The 22,948-nt window shown below is 35.3% G+C and overlaps 1 protein-coding gene across 1 annotated transcript; it reads left to right on the top strand.

Moving 5' to 3' along the window:
* Positions 1 to 4,168: 4,168 nt before the first annotated feature.
* Positions 4,169 to 22,216, top strand: LOC100377861 (UNC5C-like protein). The gene is made up of 2 exons (XM_085502579.1): positions 4,169 to 4,470; positions 17,878 to 22,216. The coding sequence occupies exon 2, from the start codon at positions 18,026 to 18,028 to the stop codon at positions 19,907 to 19,909; it is 1,884 nt and encodes a 627-aa protein (XP_085358705.1). The 5' UTR covers positions 4,169 to 4,470; positions 17,878 to 18,025; the 3' UTR covers positions 19,910 to 22,216.
* The last annotated feature ends 732 nt before the right edge of the window (positions 22,217 to 22,948 follow it).

Below are 22,948 nucleotides of genomic sequence, written 5' to 3'. Positions count from 1 at the left end.
TGACGCATTATGGATTCAATCAAGCGATGATGAATCTTTGAACATTGACCAACAAGATAATGATGTTAGTAGCGACGAAGATGACGTCATCGATGATTCATTGTCAAGCCAATCAAGCGACGATGAACCGTTAAATGGATACATTGACAGACATGATAGTGACGTCAGTAATGATGAAGATGATGATTTCATCGACGATTCGTTATCAATTGGATCTAATGATGATGAATTGATCAATGTAGACTTCAATGCACATGGTGATGGACATTTTGCGACACTTCGTCAGAGTGATTATAATGATGTTGTCAATGAAACAAATGAACAACTTATCAACACGCTCGTGAGGGTGGTAAGATATGGAGACGTGTTTCCCCCAAATGCTGGCGGTATTGGTCCTGCCTACGATAGTCTAGTAATGGAAGGTATTCCTTTTCACCAATTTGATATTATGTATTCACGCATACGGGAATGGCTTGATCGTGGAGTTCGATTGCCAGCCTTATCTCTTTTTGCCCTGGAAGACGGTAGAAAAGTGCAACTGGGACTATTTCCACCGGAACAACTTGAAATTCTTTACCGGGAGGTGCAATCCAGACTTCTTAAAGCGACTGCATTGCTAAACATGCAACCATCGAATGGAAATGATATCGACGTCGGATCCCAGACTCCTGTCTCAAAAAAGTCTCGCCGTAAAAGAAAAAGATATGATGATGAAACAGAAGAGCGTATTGCACATGAGTGGAAGAAAATGAGATTGTTGTAATGAGTCTTAGAATATTTATGAACAAGACAATTACGAAGGAATTGTTTTAATAATTTTCTGTAACAGTGTAAATCAATAAATTTAAGAATGCATTTCACCGTTCTATACTGGTTCTCTTTATTTCTTACAATTTATAAAGTGTGTATTTTAATGATTATAGTTTAGTTCAAAACAAATTGTCGAAAAAAACGTACAGCCTGAACACGAGTTTCTTGTTTGCATATCGTTATTGTGTTATTGTATTCGAATGATGACCATGAATTAGGAGAAAGTGGACGTTCTTTAATGACTATTAAATTGCGTCAACATGTGGAATTTTGTCCCAACGCCGCCCAATGTTACATCCATTTAGACCAAATTTAATATAAACATGCGTACACGCCACTTACTCCACACTTAAAGGGGAACCGCTCAATCCCATGGATTGCACCAAAGAATCATGGGACACTATTGTTTATGTTGTTTACAATGTTAATCTATCTTTTGTTATCCATTGTTATTTTAATCCAGAAAGTAAATTTGTTGTGAAATTAATCTTAACTGGAAGGTGCCCCTTTAATGCCAACGACACCAGCATTAAAGAACGACCACTTACAAAACACTTGATTATTAACTGTAAACCACGCCCTCGTAGACCACACCCAATGTCAACGACTTCAACATAAAAAACAATAGACCACACCTAATGTTAACGACGCTAACATTAAACCACGCCCTCGTATACAACCCATTAATATTAACCACGCCCTCGTAGACCACCCATTAATGTTAACCCGCCAATATTAAACCACGCCCTCGTAGACATTCGTGGTATGCATCCACGTCACGTAGTATAATCAGAAATTGTGGCAAGGGCTCTCCGATCTGGCTTTACATGGTGGTTGATGGTGCCGCATTATTAACAGTGAATAAATACCGATAAATATAATTCCAATCTGAGACAAGTATGCAATGCTACTGTAAAGTCAAGTAAATTCGTTAATCAGTAGTGACATTACATTTCACGAAGAATAGATATTGAATCATTTCTGTGTTTTTTAATGATTGTATAGCTTTTTTTTAATTGACCAGCTTACATTTGCCTTCATGTTGTTTTTCATAAATAAAATAATTAGTATTAGTAGTAGTAACATTAGCCGAGTCACCTATACTTTGTAGATTGAAGTATTGAATTATTAGAAATTGTAGAAGACTCATCAATCGTGTTTTCTAGATTTTTAGTAGTTGGAACTTGGCATCATGTTTGATCATTTGATTGAAATGTTTTTTTTTTTCAATTTACCTAGGATGATTGGTTCATGGAGCTAATGTTTCAGTAAGTTTGACATGTTTTTAACTCTTCACGTAGAGAGCGACAATCTTGGTCAAACTACGTTTTATTTTCTCTTCTAGTTTTCGATTTTTTTAAAACTTTGGATGAATTTGTTTCAGACATTTGCCTGCTAACGATGTTTCAAAGTCCCCTACTTCTTTATTTGTCTCGTTATTATAATTATGTAAAACAATAAAGGACGCAGTCGTCGTGCCACGCATGCGCGAAATATATGGTCTCATATAAACAAAGATGGCGACTTTGACTGTTGCACAGGTCAGCGAGTACAAACTGAAAGATTACCAAGCTTTACGTATTGTTTTAGGTGATTGGAAGGTGTCGAGGACGTCACCGGCGGTAATCAGTACAAGTCGCGCCCAGGTCAATCCTCATACTTGTGACTTTCATTAGAAGAGCGCATTGGATTTTGGGAAAATCAATGTTTATCAACACAAATGTCGCACATGCGCAGCGTCGACCGCCGCCCTTTAATAATAATACAGATGAACCTTAGAGCAGCTATCGAGACTCGATAAATACAATGTTGTATCTGGTATTGACTATATTGTGCAATGTTTAACCATGGAGGTAGAAAAGAGATCTCTTTTCTACCTCCATGGTTTAACCTAAAACATATTTTAACATCAGGAAAAGTATATTTAGTAAGACCATGGAGGTAGAAAAGAGAAGGAGTGGGGACGCTATTGTTTCCGCTGATTTCATGATGCTTTGGATTTGTTTACTCAGTACACATTGTAATTAGTTTGCAAACACGCTGTACAATGTCACAGTTAATCGGCTTACGTGTTTCGGCTGTATTCGGAAGCTTCACGAAGATTCTCAATGCACTGCGCATGCCCAAACAAATAACAATAATACAAAATGCAGCGAAAAACGTACGCTGAGTGTACTTAACGCCCGAGATCTATTACAACAAAAGGCGTGATTTTCGACATCTGCACAGTTCTGCACACCAATGAAAAATGACGAGTCAAAACATCTTGTTATAATCTTATCATGTATCTTTAAATTTCACTGCGGAAATTTGCGGGAATTTTTTAATCAATGTCCAAAGTTGGACGACTATTGCGATAAAAAATATCAAAAAGAAGTAAGCACACATCTTGGTAGCGTCCGTATGCAGAATTTCCGGTATCTACAAGAGTGAAATGACCTTTGTGGTCCGATAAAGGTCATTGCGCATGCACAATTCTGGTATTTATGGTTTGCGCATTCAATTATATAGACGATGTTTAAACGTAATTTATTTTTTTCAGTTCTACTCTCGTTTTCTTGTGTAAATAAGCGGCTATCATCATGTAGATAAAACGACTTCTAAACAAAAACAATAAGTGGCTTAACCAGACCGAAAACAAAGGATGTTTATAAGATTAACATGGGCTTAAATAGCGTCCTTACTCCTTCTCTTTTCTACCTCCATGGTAAGACGAACTATTGAAATATTCAAAGCAATGGTTTGAACATGGACGTCCATGGTTTAAACAAGCGTGAAATCGTGGTGGTGATTGGCCAGTAAAGTCACGTGGCATCCTATTCAATGAGATGTTGACGTACTCAGTATTTTTCCACGGAAAAACCCCGAATGTGGTGGAATTTTGTTAGCGGTTGGCTTCATGTTACCATACCGTCCGTCGCATAATGATCGAGAATAATACTTGTTCGGTCCTCTCACGACAAAATTGTGTAATTACTTCGTTTTGTTGTTTGTTCAATGCGTGACGCATATTACAAATTGATAAACTGGGCCTAGGTTAGAGGAAGGTATGAAACACTGAATGTTGACAGTTTATTCCATATATTTGTCCATGTCAGGCTTCACACCTTTACCCTAAACACAAGACATGTTGTCAAAAAGTAACTTACAATGACGTCATAGTTTGTTTACACAAGCGCAACAAAATGAACTTTAATATAGGCATTTTTTTCATGTTTAGGAAATATTGGTGTCATTTTTTTTTATTATTAAAGGTCATTGTGAAGTTCATTCATCAAGAAAGTATTTCGTATGTACAATTTCCACTATTCTACACGCACATGAAAAAGTGCATGACCTCGAATAGCCTTAGCTTGTCGCCTGAACTACACCCGGAAATATTGCGCTACCACACGCCTCGAGTTTATTTCCGTACAGTTAATCCCATATTGTAGCCATCGTGACATCACCTGTCGTCCCGAAGAAATCACAACTTATACAGTGGTCGTGACAGCACCGAATACATCGCACTTATCAAAGACGCGAATTAATACTGAATGATTTGAGGCGCTGTGTGATTGATCACCATAAACCACTGTCCAGTCCAACGGTTCTTCAACAGTCTTCTACCCCAAACGTGACTCCATTCAACTTGCATACAAACAAAGATCACAGAGACAGGTAAGGTCAGGGATAAAGTGATATATGCCTTGGATTTTTGTAGTAATGTGTGAAATATGAGGACCAGCTTTTGTTTTCCCATTTTAAGCCCGACCACAGACATTTTCTAGGGTTTATGCAATATCTGTACGAAGGTTTATTCTTGCAAAAAATAAATAAATAAAAGTGTTTCTCTTAATTGTGATTCTTTAGGAAACTTTATTAGTACCTAATCTGCACTAAATGGGATCTTGGTAAAATACAAGAAACACAATAAAACGGTTTATGATTTTAAAATTGTACTCATTTATTTTAATTTTCAAAGCTATATTATTAATATTAAGAAAAGTAGCTCAGAACTTAGAACTGACACTAATTTTTCGTTCAAGGAAATTTAGAGGGCTAGACTAGTCTGTATACATTTTTTTCTAATCTCAAGTGGCCATTACAGTTTTTCAGGGAGCAACACCTATTGTAGGATATGGACCTTATGGTCTCAAATATGCAAACAGTGATTAATTACTGTGAATTGCACAAAACGTTCACCATGAATTTCAGTAACAATCACTCGTAAAAAATAACATTTGATGCAGATATTGTGCATCTGTCTTTAAGCCAATAAGCACTCTAGAATTCATTGAGTATTAGCTGTGTATAGAGGTCATGACCTAATTGATGACTACATTTATATGTATTTAACAAGAAAGGGGAAAAACATTTTTAAAGTCATTTTCTAAAAAATTGGACAAACTCCAGCCAATTTGCACTACAGCCATGGTATAAGTATATACATAGTATATTTTATTTGTCTTGAAATAATGTAAGAAATTATAAACTTTGTGCCCAAAAAACAAACAAATGAACAAACACTGTCATAGACGAAAATATAATAAATAAAACAATTAACATAAGTTTTTATGAATGAAAACTCCTAGACTCAACAGTTCCTAAAACATACTTGTAGTACAGGTAACACCATAGAGGGACTTTGTGAGAGCATAATTCACCTCTGCTCTTCAGTATTGTTAGCTACTTATATATACACTAGTTGATTCAATAGCATATGATTAACATAATTCCCCCATCAACATACAATTCTTTAATTCCAATCTGTTGATACTGACCAGTTAGCAGCCTGCCTTGAAAAACTCTAAATTTACAGCAGAAAAATTAAGGCCAGTAAGCCATGGCTTTTCCCTCATTACTGGCTACTCATGCTGTCAGTCACATGGCAGATGTATAGAAATTAGAATCATCATTTTTATCTGATGGTCACGTAATACACCCACTCACTTGAATCAGATGCCTGGTTTTTCTGTTATTTATAGAACACTTTTTAAAGTTGAAGTAAACATGAAAAAGAAAACAACAACATATATTCATTACCGGTATTGCAAACATTTTGTTTCACACCATCACATTATAAAATTAGCATACACTTGATCTATACCAGACCAGAGTTCTAAACCAGACAAGTTACATTTATGCATAGGATTCTCCTTAGGGAATTATATAGTAGAGGTTCCAAATTTGAGATGGAGCCAATTTAACATACTTGTAGAAATTAATCAATTAAGGGGATTAACATGTCATATTATTATGCAAATTAGCAGATGCTATATTGATGACAACTTTGATCATCTGTGTATCAATCTTTACAAATTTATGCACAAGCTTATTACTAGTATACTATATCCACCTAAAAATCTTAAACAAAAAAAAAGAAACATGCAATATTCCTCTGTAAGCATAACTTTGCAGTCAATTAAAACTTTTGGTTTGAATGTTAAATAGACGATCACTATGTGATATATGCATTTACTCAAGGAAATAAAATATGACCAATGACACACTCATTTTTTTGAGTCATGCAAGATTTCAGGGCGACAGAAATGTCAATACTCCTATTCCTACTCCTATTACAATACTCCTATTGTTATATTCAAATTATGTAATTTATATAGTACATTTACTTGAATTGAGATTATCTACTGAAATCTTCTGTGATTTGGACTTAAAACTGATATGCATGCTTTATTGGTAAAAAAAAATCAATAAATTTTAAACTACCATCCTTTGAATAGTAAGTTAACGAGATGTCATAAATGCAAAGTGATAAAAAGGAATTAATGAATAAATAGATGGTAGCCAAGGTACTCAAATTATTTTGTTCCTTTACATGTTTTGTGCTAAATTTTATCTCCTGTGTGTGAAGTACACAAGCGAGCCCTTACCAAATAGTATAGTACGCCCTAATAGTATAATAATTGTATACATATTCTGTACAAAAAGTATACTTTTTATGAAATTGTGTACATTATTTGTATACAAAATTCATACATACAAGAAAACAGCAGTATATTATTTGTATACACACTTTATAGGATTCAATGTCTAAATATTGTATAATTTACATATACATAAAATGTACAATATCATGACTAAGAATCAGAAAGTAACCAAAGAATTTATGTTAGAATGATGTCAGAATAAAGTATAGTTTATGTATACAATAATTGTACAAATTATTGACTTGGCATCTTGACAAATATTGTCCTGTTTTGAATCCTAACATGACTTATTGCCAATTTTTATGAACTTTTTTTTGATCAATTTAACTAAATTAAAATTTACTTTCCCATTATATATCTTGTTTTGGCATTTTCTGTTGATCAAAATACAATGAAATAAATCAGTATCACTCTCACCACAATCAGTTTGTTGTACATCCTTGGCTGACATATATGTCAAACAGATACAAAACAGGATGTAAATGAATGTACCATAGTCAGTCAGGTAAGCATAAACAATTGATAAATTGAAATCTATAGATAAATACAAATACACGCCATTGTGTAATATCACCATACACTGGGGAAAATAAAATTAAATTTCATTTTCTTAATTTGATGCCATTTTTACGAATTGAGATACAATTTTTGTATACAAAAGTGTTCCAAATATGGGATACCGGTACTTCTTGTATACAAAAGTACAACTCTTACATGTTGTCCAATTCAAACTCTTACATGTTGTCCAACTCTAGTGCTACAGAAACAAATGTTATTGACATGTTAAATTGACAGGTTTTAAGCTGTAAACTGCTCTTTTTTTCAAGCTACGTGTTAGTTGGATATTTTGAACTATGGATTGAGATACCCTTGACAATCAAGTTAATACACAGATCCCATGCTAACTTTCATAACATATTGTAGGGTGATCCCTTACACAAGTTGAAGCTAACCTTTCAACTTGCATATAATTATCATATTATTAATGGTTACATGGATTTTGTGCACATAAGCTTTAAAGACAGGTGGGCGTTGTTTTGAAATATCTACCTGCCAACACAGCTATTTGATCTCAAGGATTCTATTCGCTTCACCATTTTACAGTAAGGTAGGAGCTTCCTTCATCATTTGCTAGACTACAAGTACCTGTTTTATTGGTTCACATACATAATTGTTTTTTCTTTTACTACCAATGTACTTTAATATTTGTTTAACACCACACACACAGTTGTGTTTGTTGTACATAATTTCGGCCTTGTGAGGTTACTTGTAGTTGGGGTTTAATAAATATAATAAAAATAATATGCAGACATACATCTTTCATTTGTAATTCTAAAATGTTCTGGCTACTGAAAAGTGTATAGAAAGCTCTTTATGATATTCTCTTCCTCATTTCTTTAATTATGCAACTATTAAAAACTAAAAACTTACCTATAAATGCTGTTGCTTTTTTAGCATGAATAATAAATAAATGACAACTTTTGTTTGTATGTAAAAACACAACACACAATTATTATTACACACACATCACTTAATTTGTTTAGTTTCTGTCTGATTTATGGCAATATGCAACATTATATGTTATTGTATGTGTTTGCTGCTTCATCACAAACTTGCTAATTTGAATGCTGTAGTCCACTTTTAATTTATTTTTATATTCACCCAAATGGGAAGTTAAATAGCCAAATCTGGGAAATCACAGAAAAAGTAATACGTACCAATTAGACACTAAGATTTTGCTGTGAAAAATGTTGAAAGTTGTTGAAACGGTTAAATGTGAATGGATTTAATTTTTAAGAAAATTTAATTGAATTTTGAGTAACTGTATCAAACATTATTAATTAGTAGTGAAATTTTTTTTTCTTCACTATATTTTTTGTTCCTTTTGGACAAGTCTGAAACAAGAATTTATGTTTTTGGTTTTGCCCCGTCCATTCGTTTGACATCATTACTAGGACATGCCTGGGAAGAATGTGCATGTCGATTAGGTTTTTGTTCTGTTGACCTTTGACAGACTGGTGGGCATTTTAGTCCAAAATCAACATTTGAACATGTGATTTTTCAGGCTGATTTCATTCAAACTTGGCATTGACATCACTCATGGTGAGTTACTGATGCATGTTAATTTGTTTCACGTTCTGATTAGAACTAGCCAATCAATTGTTTTAGTATTCCAAGCACACATGAGTTCCTAATCCTAAAAGATTCAAGTCATTGTACATATATTTATAATAAAAAAAGTTATATTAAAGTATGTTATTATACAACAAAATTATTATTATTTTTTCTGTTCCATTTAAGGTAGCAAGACTATTATTTGTGTTGAAAATTACGATTTTCACATTTATTTATTAATTGATGAAATGCACCATAAACTTTCATATGATAAAGTCAATATAACATAGAATGTCATGTAAGTTGGTTAAAATATAGATTTTCTGAAGGGAAGCAAGGCAGCCTCAGTAGTGTTTTCCAAAATCAACAACACAGGTTTAATCTGTGTGCCTATAAGTTTCAAAGATAAACTCAAGACAAAGCAATGTTAGGATGTGTTATCAGTAGCTATCTGACACACAATGAGTGTTTCCAAACATTTGAGTGGTTTGTCTCCGCCCCTGTTTGTTTCACAGATTAGTCATTTGCATATGAATGTGTCAGACACAAGGTCACACAGCCACTGAAAAAAACTCATTGATTTTGGTGTTTTCATATGCCAAATTTATCCAATTATAGCTATCCCATTCCTTTATTTTTTGGTTTCCAATAGCCTTACACATTTGGATGTCCCTACACATGGTAAAACAGACCTTGATTGGAAAACAAATTGATTGTGCCGATAAACAAGCTTGAAAATCTTTGCTGTTACTTTATGGACGTTTTCTAGGAGTTTATGTTTTTCAAAATACAAGGTCTGTAACAAAAAATAACGTATACTTATTGTCGTCGGATTAACACCAAATTTTCACAGCTTTAAGGTGATAATGAGAGGAACTTGAATGTGTCCAGACAAACTATTTCATCGATTATTTACCAACGAGTTGTGGTTTGAGTTGGAGGCAATGCAACTAAAACAGTAATTGAAATTCAGGACACTATTTTTTAAAACGCGTTGCTTGAATAAAACTAACCAGACACATTCAATTTACCAGACTATTGAACAACTAGGAAAAGTGAAAAAAATACTTCTTATCGCCAGCATAAATGCGTAATTATTTTTTTTACAGAAAAAGTAATTTTTCACCTTTGATTGAGTAACGCGTCGTAGATTGCAGATACGGGCATGCAAAATACACTTGTGAAAAGCTTGAAGTCTGGCGATTCTAAAAATATATACTTTCCCGGGTCTATTTGTAGTCATTTAGTCACAATTAGAAGATGAAAACAAGTATGCAAATAATAGTCCCGCTACCTTAAGTATAGGCATATTTAAAAATTGGATTTTAAACCAAATAAATGAATGATTCTTGTATAGGTATGTCATTTTTCACCTCATACCTGGACCACCATCCATCTGTGATACTGTGCGTCCAGGTAGAAATGTGTTGTAATGGTGCATGCTGGGAAATGTACTATAAACACAGCTAGCCTTGGGTAAATAAAACGGATGAAGTGATGAAGCTGTAATGGTGCATGCTGGGAAATGTACTATAAACACAGCTAGCCTTGGGTAAATAAAACTGATGAAGTGATGAAGTTGTAATGGTGCATGCTGGGAAATGTACTATAACCACAGCTAGCCTTGGGTAAATAAAACGGATGAAGTGATGCAGTTGTAATGGTGCATGCTCGGAAATGTACTAACACAGCTAGCCTTGAATAGAAATTGTACATCAAGATGAATAAAGTGAAAGAGTTTGGTTTATTACATCTTTGTGATGTTTTTGTGCAAGATATTTTGAGCCTGAACTTAGAAGCATTGTAAACAAGAATACACTTGTACAACAATGCAATTAGTCTGTGTCATGGAAACAGAATTCTGTTGCTAGGTGGTGATATAGAAACAAACTATCTATGATTTTGCATACAAAATGCGTTATACCAGGTAATGTTTATCAAACATCTTCCATATTTTGCAATAACTTGTGTAGTACATGTATGACAAATAGTATCGCATCTCCTATTGAACAGGTTATATATCCCAGAGGTTTTTCTAGAAAAAAAAATGCAAGAGGGAGAACTGTAATTCAGCGGCGCCACCAAATGGGGGAGATACCAGGGTGTGGAGTTTTTGATAATTCTAAGTTAAAATGGTGCATTCTATGGCTTCCTTGTTGCCAAAATTACTATCAGATAGGTCACAGTTGAAGACTGTGGCCACATGTGATCCCTGGTAAATCATAATTTGATGGTTGCCAGAGAATCTGCTCCCCAGGGTAAGGGGGACACATGCCCATGGCATGAGGGAGCTGCGACCCTGTTCCTTTTTTTAAAAAATCCTTGTATCCTATATGACTTGTGATGTGTCCCATAGGATTGTTTTCATATCCAATATAGCACTATTATAATAGTATATATTTTCATCTCCTAAAACCCTGTTTTCATGCATAAAGGATTTGTGCTATATATTACTTTATAGCCACAATTGTAATGAACATTGTACAGCAAAAATTAAAAATTTAACACATTCTTTCAATTATCATTTTTTTGCTTCGCTGAGCTTTTCATGAGTGATTGTCCGTGTCAACTTTTTTTGACATCTTCAAGTCTGAATGCTTTGATACTTGGTGTATATGTACCTTGGGTAAACCTCTCTTGGATTTGTTCATTTCATGATGATATCTTCATTCTCTTGGTTGTTGTTTTTCATTTGTGTTTGTAACAATGTTAATTCCATCAGCTGTTGGTGTTACTAAATAAATTCTAGGTATGTTCTGGTCATTTCCAATATATGTATTTTATTTGGGTCAGTCTGTGAATACATTATCAGGAATCCAGCCATTCGAAGTACATTGTACACCCAAAAATGGCCTGGTGAATCACTGTGTAAGTTGGAACTGAATTCTGGATCATCGCTGTTATCTTACTAAATGAAAATTTGAATTGCCTTGTACTTTAGGGTCAAACCATAGTTATGCAGGGGGTAGGTAAATATGGACAAGCATTGTCAAATATTAAAATTGATTATTTATTTTCTTGCTTTAATTTTGAGTATGTTTTATGATGTAATTTGTATCTCTTTACCCCACCACCACCAACCCACCCACGCTATCAAAATAATCTGGTCACTTATTAGTGAATAGTATGGGCATAGCTGCTGTGTCAACAATATTGTTTGACAAATATGTCAGCTGTTGGGGTATAAACTTGATGACTGAGGTGAGTTTCTTTGCTGATGATCTTTGTTTCTTCCAGATAGATCTTTTACTTAACAACCTACATTTTTATCTTTCTATGATGCTCGCCGTATTAGTCATGGTTTAACCTGATACACACTTCATATATCTTAACTGTCTTATGGGTGGTCAGACATCAGAAATCATAGGGTGGGGTGGGTCAGACATCAGAAATCATAGGGTGGGGTGGGTCAGACATCAGAAATCATAGGGTGGGGTGGGTCAGACATCAGAAATCATAGGGTGGGGTGGAAGAATGTGCAGATGTGAAAAGTTTTTTTCAATGTCTTATCTCCACATTTTTATTTTTATTGAATGTGCCAATATGTTTTCCCTGAAACACTTAGCTTGCAAATTGTTTTTTAATAACACCCATCTTGATTTCAAATTGATGACCCTTTACATACAGTAGCCTCCAACTACTGTTTTTATATTTTCTATTTCCGCATACTCTACTAATGTATTTGAACACTTGTACATGTTGGTACCTTGTACTGGCGTCATTTGTAACGGAATAATCCACAATACGTGGAAACAGAATTCAAGCTGTTATTTATCAGGCCAGTACGAGGTATGTAAATGTGTCGAAATGGACATAGTGCGAGTGGTTAGTGCTAGTAGCACTAATCCGAAAAACTACTAGATCTAGTGCTAAAATGTACATAGTGCGAGTGGCATTGATATCGCGTTGTCAACGACGTCAAGACATCTTGTAATTCTCTGAAAATAAATTAATATTTGCGTAAAATTGTTGTATCTTTTATTCATTGGGAATGTGCTACAGTGGGGAAATTGAGAATGTCATTGTCCACGTTTGTCGTAATAGACCTTTGGAACAACGCAATCGGCCGGGAAACTAGGTGAAACTGCAGGTCGAACTTCGAAATTTTTACAAATTGTGAATAGATATACTGTATGAAATGGTATTGTGAGGAAGTTTGTGTTTTCAACTTTGGCGAATGGAAACTTTATGTAAATGGTGGAATTCAGCGTTGATTTTTTTTAAATCGCTGATGTGCCGTTTTATTTCTGGTCGGCGCCACACTTAATGAAAATAGATCTTCGAAAATGAAATTATGATGCCATATGTGGACTAAATAAAAAAATTGTATACTCCTACTCTAAGTCCTGGGTCCCTGCATGGAACTATAAACCCCGTGTTTATTGTGACTAGCGTAAGCTCCGTTTGGACAAAGAGCTGTTATCACTGTAAACAATGTTAAATTATTCTTCTTATGCTAAGTTCATCTTTGAAAACAACTATTTTTTTATTTAAAAAAAATCATGCCATTTTCCCATCAAAATCCAAGCCAAAAGAGCGTACTACAACATCGGCAAATCTCTTCCGCGTTGCGTTCAATAACATTAACATATTTAAATGAGCTATGGTGATTTGAACGCCTTGGCATCATCCAGCATTTTGATTGGTTAATTAGCGTTTGACCTATTAGCTCAACTCAAGCAAGAGAAACTTGGCGGATACCCTAACGCATCGAGCGTTTATATGCGATCGGAATCATTTGCTTACGATGAAACTAAGTTGAATTTTATTTGAATCAACGAATTTATTTTTTGTGCGTTATTATAATCACTACTGAGTAATAATCAACGTTTGTGAAACGTAGCATGTCCGGATTGAGCATCTGTGATCGCTTGCAGCTACGCAATGCAGTTGTGTTCGTTTTTATTAGAAACGTCGTTTAAAATATACTTTTGTTACCAATAAAATAAAAACAAATGTATTTAAAAAATAACACTGGGCGACACTGTAATGACATTCCAGGTGGTCTACTTTTTAATTCAGCAAGAATTATTAATTATTGTTAATTCTGCAATAATTTCTTTCGTCTTGGGTGGCCCAACTGACGGCGTAGAAAGTCTGTGTAGTTGGATACAATGAACCCCCCCCCAATATTTGATAATTATTTTTTGAAATTTTGAACCCCAAATTACCGCCCATCACCCGTGAAATCCCCAGGGCGATTTTTCGGATGGGCGAATTTACGGCAGAATCCGGTATTGTATACCGTATTACCCCGGGCACACGCCAAGGGGCCTGAGCGCCTGTGGCCTGAACATACAAAATTGGGAAAAGTTGGGGGTGGGCGCTTACCCGAGGACCACCCCATAAAAGATTTTAAAAAGTTGTTTTTGTGATCGTATGATAAAGTCAAATAAAGGAATGCTTTCGTACACTTTGTACAGTACTTATTTCTTGATTTGTGCGAGGTTTCAATAAACGTGAGCACTCGATCGGTCAAGAACTGTGGGAACACTAAGACACGGGGTCGAATTTCAAGAATAAAACTTGTTTTATGTCAGCGAATGAAGTTGTATTACTCACTGAAATTGGCTACAAAGTATGGTAAGTATTGTAATCAGTGCACGGTTACTTTTTTAGTACCGGTAACCGTGACCAGTGCAAGTCGGAACGGCCAGGAAAAACTACCGCTTGTAATCCAAGATGGCGATGACCTCATTAGCATAATTTTGTTCACGCGTGTATTGATACATCGCATCGTAATTACTGAAGAATAGCAGACAGGGCTATGAAACAAATAAACCTTTTATTACTGATGTGAAATGTTTACAAACTATTGTGAATACATAAACATATCCAAATGGCGATACATAAAAAAACAGACTGAAAATAAACTCTGGTCGATCTCATTAACATGATTTATTCACGCACCCACACACGTGACAAAATTACAAAAATTACAAAAATAACGATGATGCAACAAGTTCCCAACGTCGGCTTGCCTCATTATGGTTATCGTAATGGACTTGAGGTCGGCAAAATGTTTTTTCTTCAACGACAGAAAAATAATCCACATGCTGTGATGAAGGATGGAAAGAAAGTAGCAAGTTTACGACGTGATGTCTCAAAAGTGCTAGCTCCCGTTATGGAATCAGAGTCAGCGAAATGCTACGTTTTGAAACCAAAGCTAAGTGATTCAAACCACTCACCAAGGTATGGATCGTTGCAATTAATATTGGATTCATCGTGAATGAAGAGAAAGCAGAACGTGTGCGCCACATGCTGCGTGGTTCATCTTAAGTCGTTAAGTTCCAATGAGTTATTACGTAAAAAGACAAACAAAGCGGCCCTTTTCAGGGCCACCACACACTCCAAAAAGAGAACTACCGTAACAAACTACTGTGAACAAACACACTATTTAAATAAATCGAACGCGTTCGTTTTTGACAAATAAAACTTTATTGTTGACCCAGTTCTTGCACAGGGAGCCCAGGAACTATGATCAACTGTACGCACTCCCTATGAGCGGGGGGGGGGGGGTATCGGCTAGTATCTAGTGTAAGAAATAGACTATTTCTTACACTAGATACCAGCCGATACCCCCCCTGCCCCCGCTCACAGAGTACTGCCTATTACAGTTGATTATAGTTCCTGGGCTCCCTGTGGTTCTTGGCTAAAAATCACCCTGGGCGTTTAACCGAGGATGTCCCCAACATGTAACTTTTGTGAAAACAGGGGGTGGGCGCTTGCCCAGGGAGGGGCCCATTTTGACACATTTACATACATGCATATTGCTAACATGGTTATTTAAATTTTAGGCCTACATAGATGGCCTTTGACACCTATAACCTTGATATGCATATTTTCATTTGTTGACCTTTGTATACCATGCGTCACCATGGTAGCACACTTATTTAGAAAGTAACTGTTATGCATTTCATGTTTTTTACCTCAAAGTCTGCGAAAGTTTCTACTAGCTTGAACATTTGTCAATATCAAATACAAACACTATGCTTGTTTGTTTTTTGTTTTTTTCTAATAATTAGAGATCTTAATTTGTGATATAATTTTAACTAATCTCATGAATATTTGGATCAATGTCTTGGGTTGTACATTTATGGCATGCCTACATATCTTCTCAATCTATGTAATTATATGACTCGCATGGTGGTGACACCTCCCTTTTAATAACCAGATATATACATGCATTTATATTGCATCCAATGTTAATACAATCGGTCTAGTAGTTTATAGAAATGGTCTTGCATTTCTACCAGAAAAACAAACAAGATATATATATATATCTACCTACTTGATATCGGATATCAGATCGATCAGGTGGTTTTCATGAAGAATAAGAATTGGCAATGCACTGTATTTAATGCCGAAGTTCATCCCTCGCAGCAATCCGGGAGTGTAGCGCTGTGATGAGATCAAATTTGGTAATGTGCAAACAAAATCCAGAATGTCGAATCATTGTACTGAATTTGAATATCATATAAGCCATCTTAGAAAACTAGTTGTTAAAATGATTTGCACCTCTAACCCAGTATGTATGATCCTGATAAAAATTCCTGTTTATCTGCAAGAAATATTTCCAGACATATTTACAAACTCTGATTTTAGACAAATTTAATAGATTTGATTAGGTCACAAAAAATAACACAACCTACAGTTTGTATGGTTGTATATATAGTATAGTACTTACATGCAAACTTTCATGATGAAAAGAAAATGGCTTCCAGTTGGCCATTTTTGTTTGAATCTTGAAAAAAATATAATACAAAAGTACCTGTTGGAATTGAATAGTCCTGTTCATCTCTGAGAAACGTGCAATATTTTTTATTTTACTTGTGTGAAAACTCTCAATAGAATCTTAAGCTCTTAAGTTTGAAGGAAATTACCCAGTTCCCAGTTCATGTTCAAGAAACTCTTCCGGACATGTTGACAGACTGTGATTTTAGAATTTTAGACAAAATTTTGTCAATTTGACAAATTCACAAAATAACATATTGTTTGATATCACCTATGAGTACTTGTGTACAAACTTTCAAATGAATCAGGTGACATAATAGTTAGGAAGCAGCATAGAAATGAACAAAGTCAAAATGGCTGCTTATCAGCCATTCTTCTTGAATCTTGAAAAATATGTGCAACTGTAACCCGATATGCATGATGCTTATAAAACGTTTGAATGATATCACCTTGTTCATCTCTAGGAAACGGTTCTGGACACATTTAAGCATCAGAATTTAGCAAATTTAGAACCAAAATGTCCGCCAGTCGGCAATAATTGATCAAATGATAACAAAAATTGATGAGGATATGTAAGTCATCATACATGGATGTGCATTAAGTTTAAACATAATTAGTCAAAGGTTGCCCATGAAATAGTTCCAGATGATACTGCATGAACGGATGGATAAATAGTTCAGACTTATTATTCCTGATTTAATTATTTATTTTTACATATTTTATGTGGTTATCATGTTATCAAAGTAAACATGATGACAGCCAATACACAGCACAGGTTGATTTGTACTTTATTGTCTTCTCAGGATAACCTTAATTTTTTTCTGCTTGTAGTAATAATTAATAATTTTGTGCTGTGTGCAAGTTGCCTTCAGTGATAAAATTCTATTACCATAATGGTTCTGTGTCAAATTTGAACAAAGCAATTAGTGTTTCAATGTGACATCAGTTGATTGAAAATGTCAAGTAATGTAGGTAAACCCCAAATAAGGGAAAATTTGATTGAGTGCAGGTACGTTTTGGAAGAAATGCAGATAAGTATTCACAGAAATGGTAATGTGAGATTTATAATAATTTACTTTAATTTATTATTTATTCATTGTTAGTTCATAGTTTTTCTGAAATAATACAACATACAAATGTTTGGTGTAAACAGTTCAAAAATAGTTATATATAGTATAACAATAGAATTATGATACATGTTTACAATACAGTAGATTTTAATAATATATAATGTTAATAAATATGTATGAAAAGTGATAAAATATTTTCTTCTTGATCCTCCATACAGACTGACATGTAATGGGAACTGAATAATGAAATGCTGAGGATTTATTCATCACTAAACACCAAGAATTCAACATGGACATTATGACAATCCCAGAAACGTACAGTGATATGTGTTGAATCAGTTGAATGACACCTTCCATGAACCAACCATGTCGTCCCCTAATCATGTGATCATTGTAGTTGTATCCATAACAGTCGTCTTGGTAGTTGGAATCATTCTCTACATTTGCTGTAGGAAAAAATTTTGCCATGGTGAAGAGAGGGATGTGATACAATATATGTATGGCAGTCAAGACGATCTGTGTGATGAAACATCTGTGTGTAGTCAGTCTGTACAAACTTGTAATGATGTACCTGTAATGATGAATGGCACAGGATTTCCAGTATCCTATGCACAGATGGGAGAAACGCATACTGTGATGGTACATAAGGAGCCATTTGGATCGCCACTGACCAAGCCACCTGAATCACCTACGGCTCAGCCATCTGAATCATCACCGGCCCAGCCATCTGGATCAACACCAACCCAGCCATCTGGATCAACACCGAATTGGCCATCTGGATCATCAACAACCCAGCCATTTGGATCATCACCGACTCATCCATCTGGATCACCAACAACTCAGCTACCTGAATCATCACTGACTCAGCCTTCTGGATCACCAGCGAATGGATCAGCAGCTACATCTCTGGCATCACTACCAGATGCAGTGCTTTTAGAAGAACTTGAAACACACATGGAGCATAGCAAAACCCATACAATTTGCGGAAAATTAATGGTGTGTATATCACGCACTGTGGACCACACTGGTGATTGTTTAGTGTTAGACAAAATGGGAATATCGTTATACATCCCACCATATGCAATTGCAGAAGGACACAAAGAAACCATATTTCTAATCTTGGACTGGGACTTGGGAGACTTCCCACAAATGAGCTCTGAGCAGTCCATTATTAGTCCTGTTGTTTACTGTGGACCACATGGGCTAAAGTTTAACAAGCGTTGTCGTTTGTGTTACAAACACTGTGCATCTGATACAAGCGAGGTGACAATCTGGGCAAGTCAGACATATTTTTTCCCCGAAAAGAGTTGGGAAATACACCATGAACAGAACAATTCTAGTGAAAATATCAGACTTCTGTCGGAAGAATGTCAGATATATACAACACACTTTACTTTGTTCACATGCCTTACACAACAAGTCAACACAAATTCAGTTGCCAAAAAGTGGCTGCAGTTAGCGGCATTTGCCCGTCCAATTCAGGTGGGGAAATATTATGAGGTTCGAATTTACTTTCTTAATAACACTCCTTGCGCTTTACAGTTTGCAGAACAGAATGAGGCAACAAAATTTGATGCTTACTTACTGACACCAGCACAGCCATTCTTGTTCTTGGGCAACGGTGGAGCTATGTGTTTAGAGTTGATGAGAGTCAGTAAAGATTGGGTAAATGAAGACAACAACTTGGAAGTTAGACCGTTCTTGTCTGTCTGGCACGGTGAGTGTCCACATGTACAGTTTGTATTCAAGCCATCCAACAACCAAGTAAAAGAAATCAATATCACATTTGCTGCTTATCAGAGTTATAAAAAAGCAGAGCAAACTACACTAAAGATAGTAGCAGAAGCCAAAGATGAGAAACCAGCTGTCGTGGAATCCAATAGAGCCAGCACAGAACCATCATACAAACGTAGTGAAAGCTATCATATACCACACTGGCTGCGGATTGAACTTCAAGCTATGTTAGACGGAGATTGCCCATTGGGAAAGAACTGGAAGGCATTAGCATCATACCTTGGCCTTGACAGGTTCATTCACAGCTTTGAAAGGAAGGAAAGCCCCACATACTACGTACTCCTGGAATTTGAAACACGTGGTGAAGACTTGTCTAACCTGGCAATGATTATGAATAAGATTGGTCGTTGTGATGTAAAGCGTCTAATTGAGGATTACTTAATAACCGTCCAATTAGATACAAGCTGTAAATCTGAGACATTATCAGCTCTGTCCATTCCAGTCACCCGACTGTAGTTTTTTCACTGTAATACAATAAAAGCAGTTCCATGCAAATTCAGTGCAAACTAAAACCGAATCATAGAAATGCAGGTGAATCAGATTGGAAAGAATCCAACCATGAAATAAATTTACAAGAAAGCACCACCCTTTATTATTCACACCCATTATGAAGCAACTCATAGACCCATTGGTGTCTCGCAGATCCGTTGAGGGGCATATACTGTTTTGAACCAAAAATGCATATGTATACTGAACCTTAGACCAAACATGCCCTGACTTGTGCCTAATATATGGTGATAGTTTTAAAGTGAAAATGCAAAAACATTTGTACTTTTGTAAACATCACACAGTCTTACATTGTATCTGGGAAATAATCATAATGTATATTATTATCACATTTACTGTAATCATCATTGATAACTACCGGTATGTCAAGTAATCAAGTGTTAAGGTAGTAATCGTTATTACTGCTACTGTCAGATGAAAATAACAATGTGGCGATTTTTTCATTCAGATCACATAACTTAAACATTTGTGTGTTTTTTGTTTCAATGCAGTGATCTCCTCTTCCGTACCAATAGTAAACTTTCATACAATTGGACCAGAAGTTGACTCAGACTGGAAATTCATCTTTGTTTTAAAAAAAACAAATTTATTAGGCATAGAACAATTAAATTACAGATATACATGTTTTAATGTAGTAAACTGTCTGTCAAGCGTGTGCAGCAAACTTACCACTGATGAAAGCTAGCCATTGACTTTCCTTTGTAGTGTTACACACAAAAAATACAACTCGCTAAACTATAAATTCAAGGCGGCTACTCTGAAAAAAAACACATTATGTAAAATAATGTTTGATTTCAATTTTAATCAAAATATGGTTGTAAGCTATGATTAAATAGGTGAAAAAAAGATGAAATACAGAAGACATTGCAAAGTTGGTTCACTTGTTACATTGTAGTTACTTGTATACCACTATTGAGGATCCAAACTTCAATTAGTAATTAAATTATGCAGACTAACAAGACGCGAATACCAATGTGAACAGCCACTTGGTGATCTTCGCTCACTTAATGTCGAAAATATTTCTTTACGCAGAAAACAACTTAAGGTATGGGATGGTCAAGACATAGTGAATGCCATTTCACATCAGATACTCATTGAGCAGATATAACAGTTCTCTCCACAACACAGTTGATTGGTACCACTGCATCAACAGATCAACTTCAAATACTTCGTTTCATGTCTAGTTTTACCCATACCATGTTCAGATATACCAGTACACTGTATCAAGAATTTAATAAATTCTTGTCTATACTCAGTATTGATATTCAAATTCAATATAACATTTGGTTGGGAATTTTATGTTTGTATTGAGTGTAGCTATATTCACAGGTCTCTCCGTGCGGATAATGCAGCTGACTGGTGCGTATCACTCCGGTCAGTTCAACACTTGATCAAAGTCAATTGTCATAAACAGAGGTGCCGCTAAATCAGTGCGTTCTATTTTGTTGGTTGGCGCTTGAAAGAAAGTCAATGGTGCAATAGAGTGAATAAATACCGATACTTAATATATAAAATATACTTAATAATATATAATAATAAAGCAAAACATTAATTCTAAACTTGTTATCAATTAATAATTGTACATTTTATGAGGATCGTTTTATATAATGATAAATGTATATACAATTTCTATTCTTCAATTGAGCCAGTACAGGCTCTCTTTACACAATACCTCAGTTTTGAAAAGTTTGCAGGTTATACTTTTGAAAATATGATCATATATATAGTTCCATTATAGGTCCAATAGACAAGTTCTTTTGTTACCTTAGAAACTTGAGCACAGTGGTGTAAAAACTTTCCAATTTTGTCTGCGTATGGGGGTTGATTTCGCTGTGTACGATAGCTCATCTGAAATCCAGGAACCCAGTAAATAAACCCCCCATTCATGCACAAAAACTGATGGATGGTGCTATAACTCAAACAAATTTCAAAGTATATTTATATCTTGTACATTTCTTGTATTTTAGAGCATTAAATTGAAAATCATGTCATATTTTATAATATTTAAAATAACCAAGAACAGTCATTTCTATTTTTGTGTGAATGAATATTTGATAAGCCGTGTTTTATTTTTAATTAGTTTTCAGTGCAGTGCGAGTCAGTCGACACATGTCCATAGAACAGGCTTATTCAAACTTTTATGTAGCTTCTTGTTTGAATTTGAGTGAAATGCAAATGATGCCATGTAGTTTGTAATGTATTTGTTTGTGTGATATCATGGTATCGTTGAAGAATAAAGTTATTATTAAATATGCAGACTTTTTAGTATGCTCCTTGGTATGTAATATCTGGTATTCCGTGAAGCAAAGTCGGCCATTTCGTTTTAAAGAAATCAGTTCTGGATCCGTATCCAAGACATGTCTGGATTGATCAAGTTCAAACTTCACACACACATGGTACATCATGTCACAAATATGTATGTGCATTTGTTTCATGATCTGCTTAACAATAGCTGAATGATGGCAATTTTAAGGTCGAAAATGCATCAAAATCATGTATTTTCACAATTCCGGAACCGGATCTCAGTCATGCATGGATAGATTTTGTTCAGATTTAGTACAATGTGTTGTACATATGCAGGTGCATTTTGGTCATGATCTGCTTTGAATGTACATGTCACTCAAATATGAACGGAACGGGACGTGTCATTGACAATGACTTGTTCATTTTTGGGTGTTTTTTCAATAAAATAAAACATCATGAGAGTATGTAAATAGAGTTGCCTAAGTTCCAGTCATCCTGTGCTAATCTGCCACTCACCAGACAAGCAATTTTTATCTGCACAGAGGACAGCAAAAACAGAGGGCTGACAGTTCTATGTTAAGTTGCAGTCATCCTGTGCTAATCTGCCACTCACCAGACAAGCAATTTTTATCTGCACAGAGGACAGCAAAAACAGAGGGCTGACAGTTCTATGTTAAGTTCCAGTCATCCTGTGCTAATCTGCCACTCACCAGACAAGCAATTTTTATCTGCACAGAGGACAGC

This window comes from Saccoglossus kowalevskii, chromosome 8 (genome assembly GCF_978046115.1).
Source record: "Saccoglossus kowalevskii chromosome 8, keSacKowa6.1, whole genome shotgun sequence".
Classification (NCBI taxonomy): domain Eukaryota; kingdom Metazoa; phylum Hemichordata; class Enteropneusta; family Harrimaniidae; genus Saccoglossus; species Saccoglossus kowalevskii.
The sequence above is the reverse complement of the archived record's forward strand: the minus strand, read 5'-3'. Positions and strand labels throughout refer to the sequence as shown.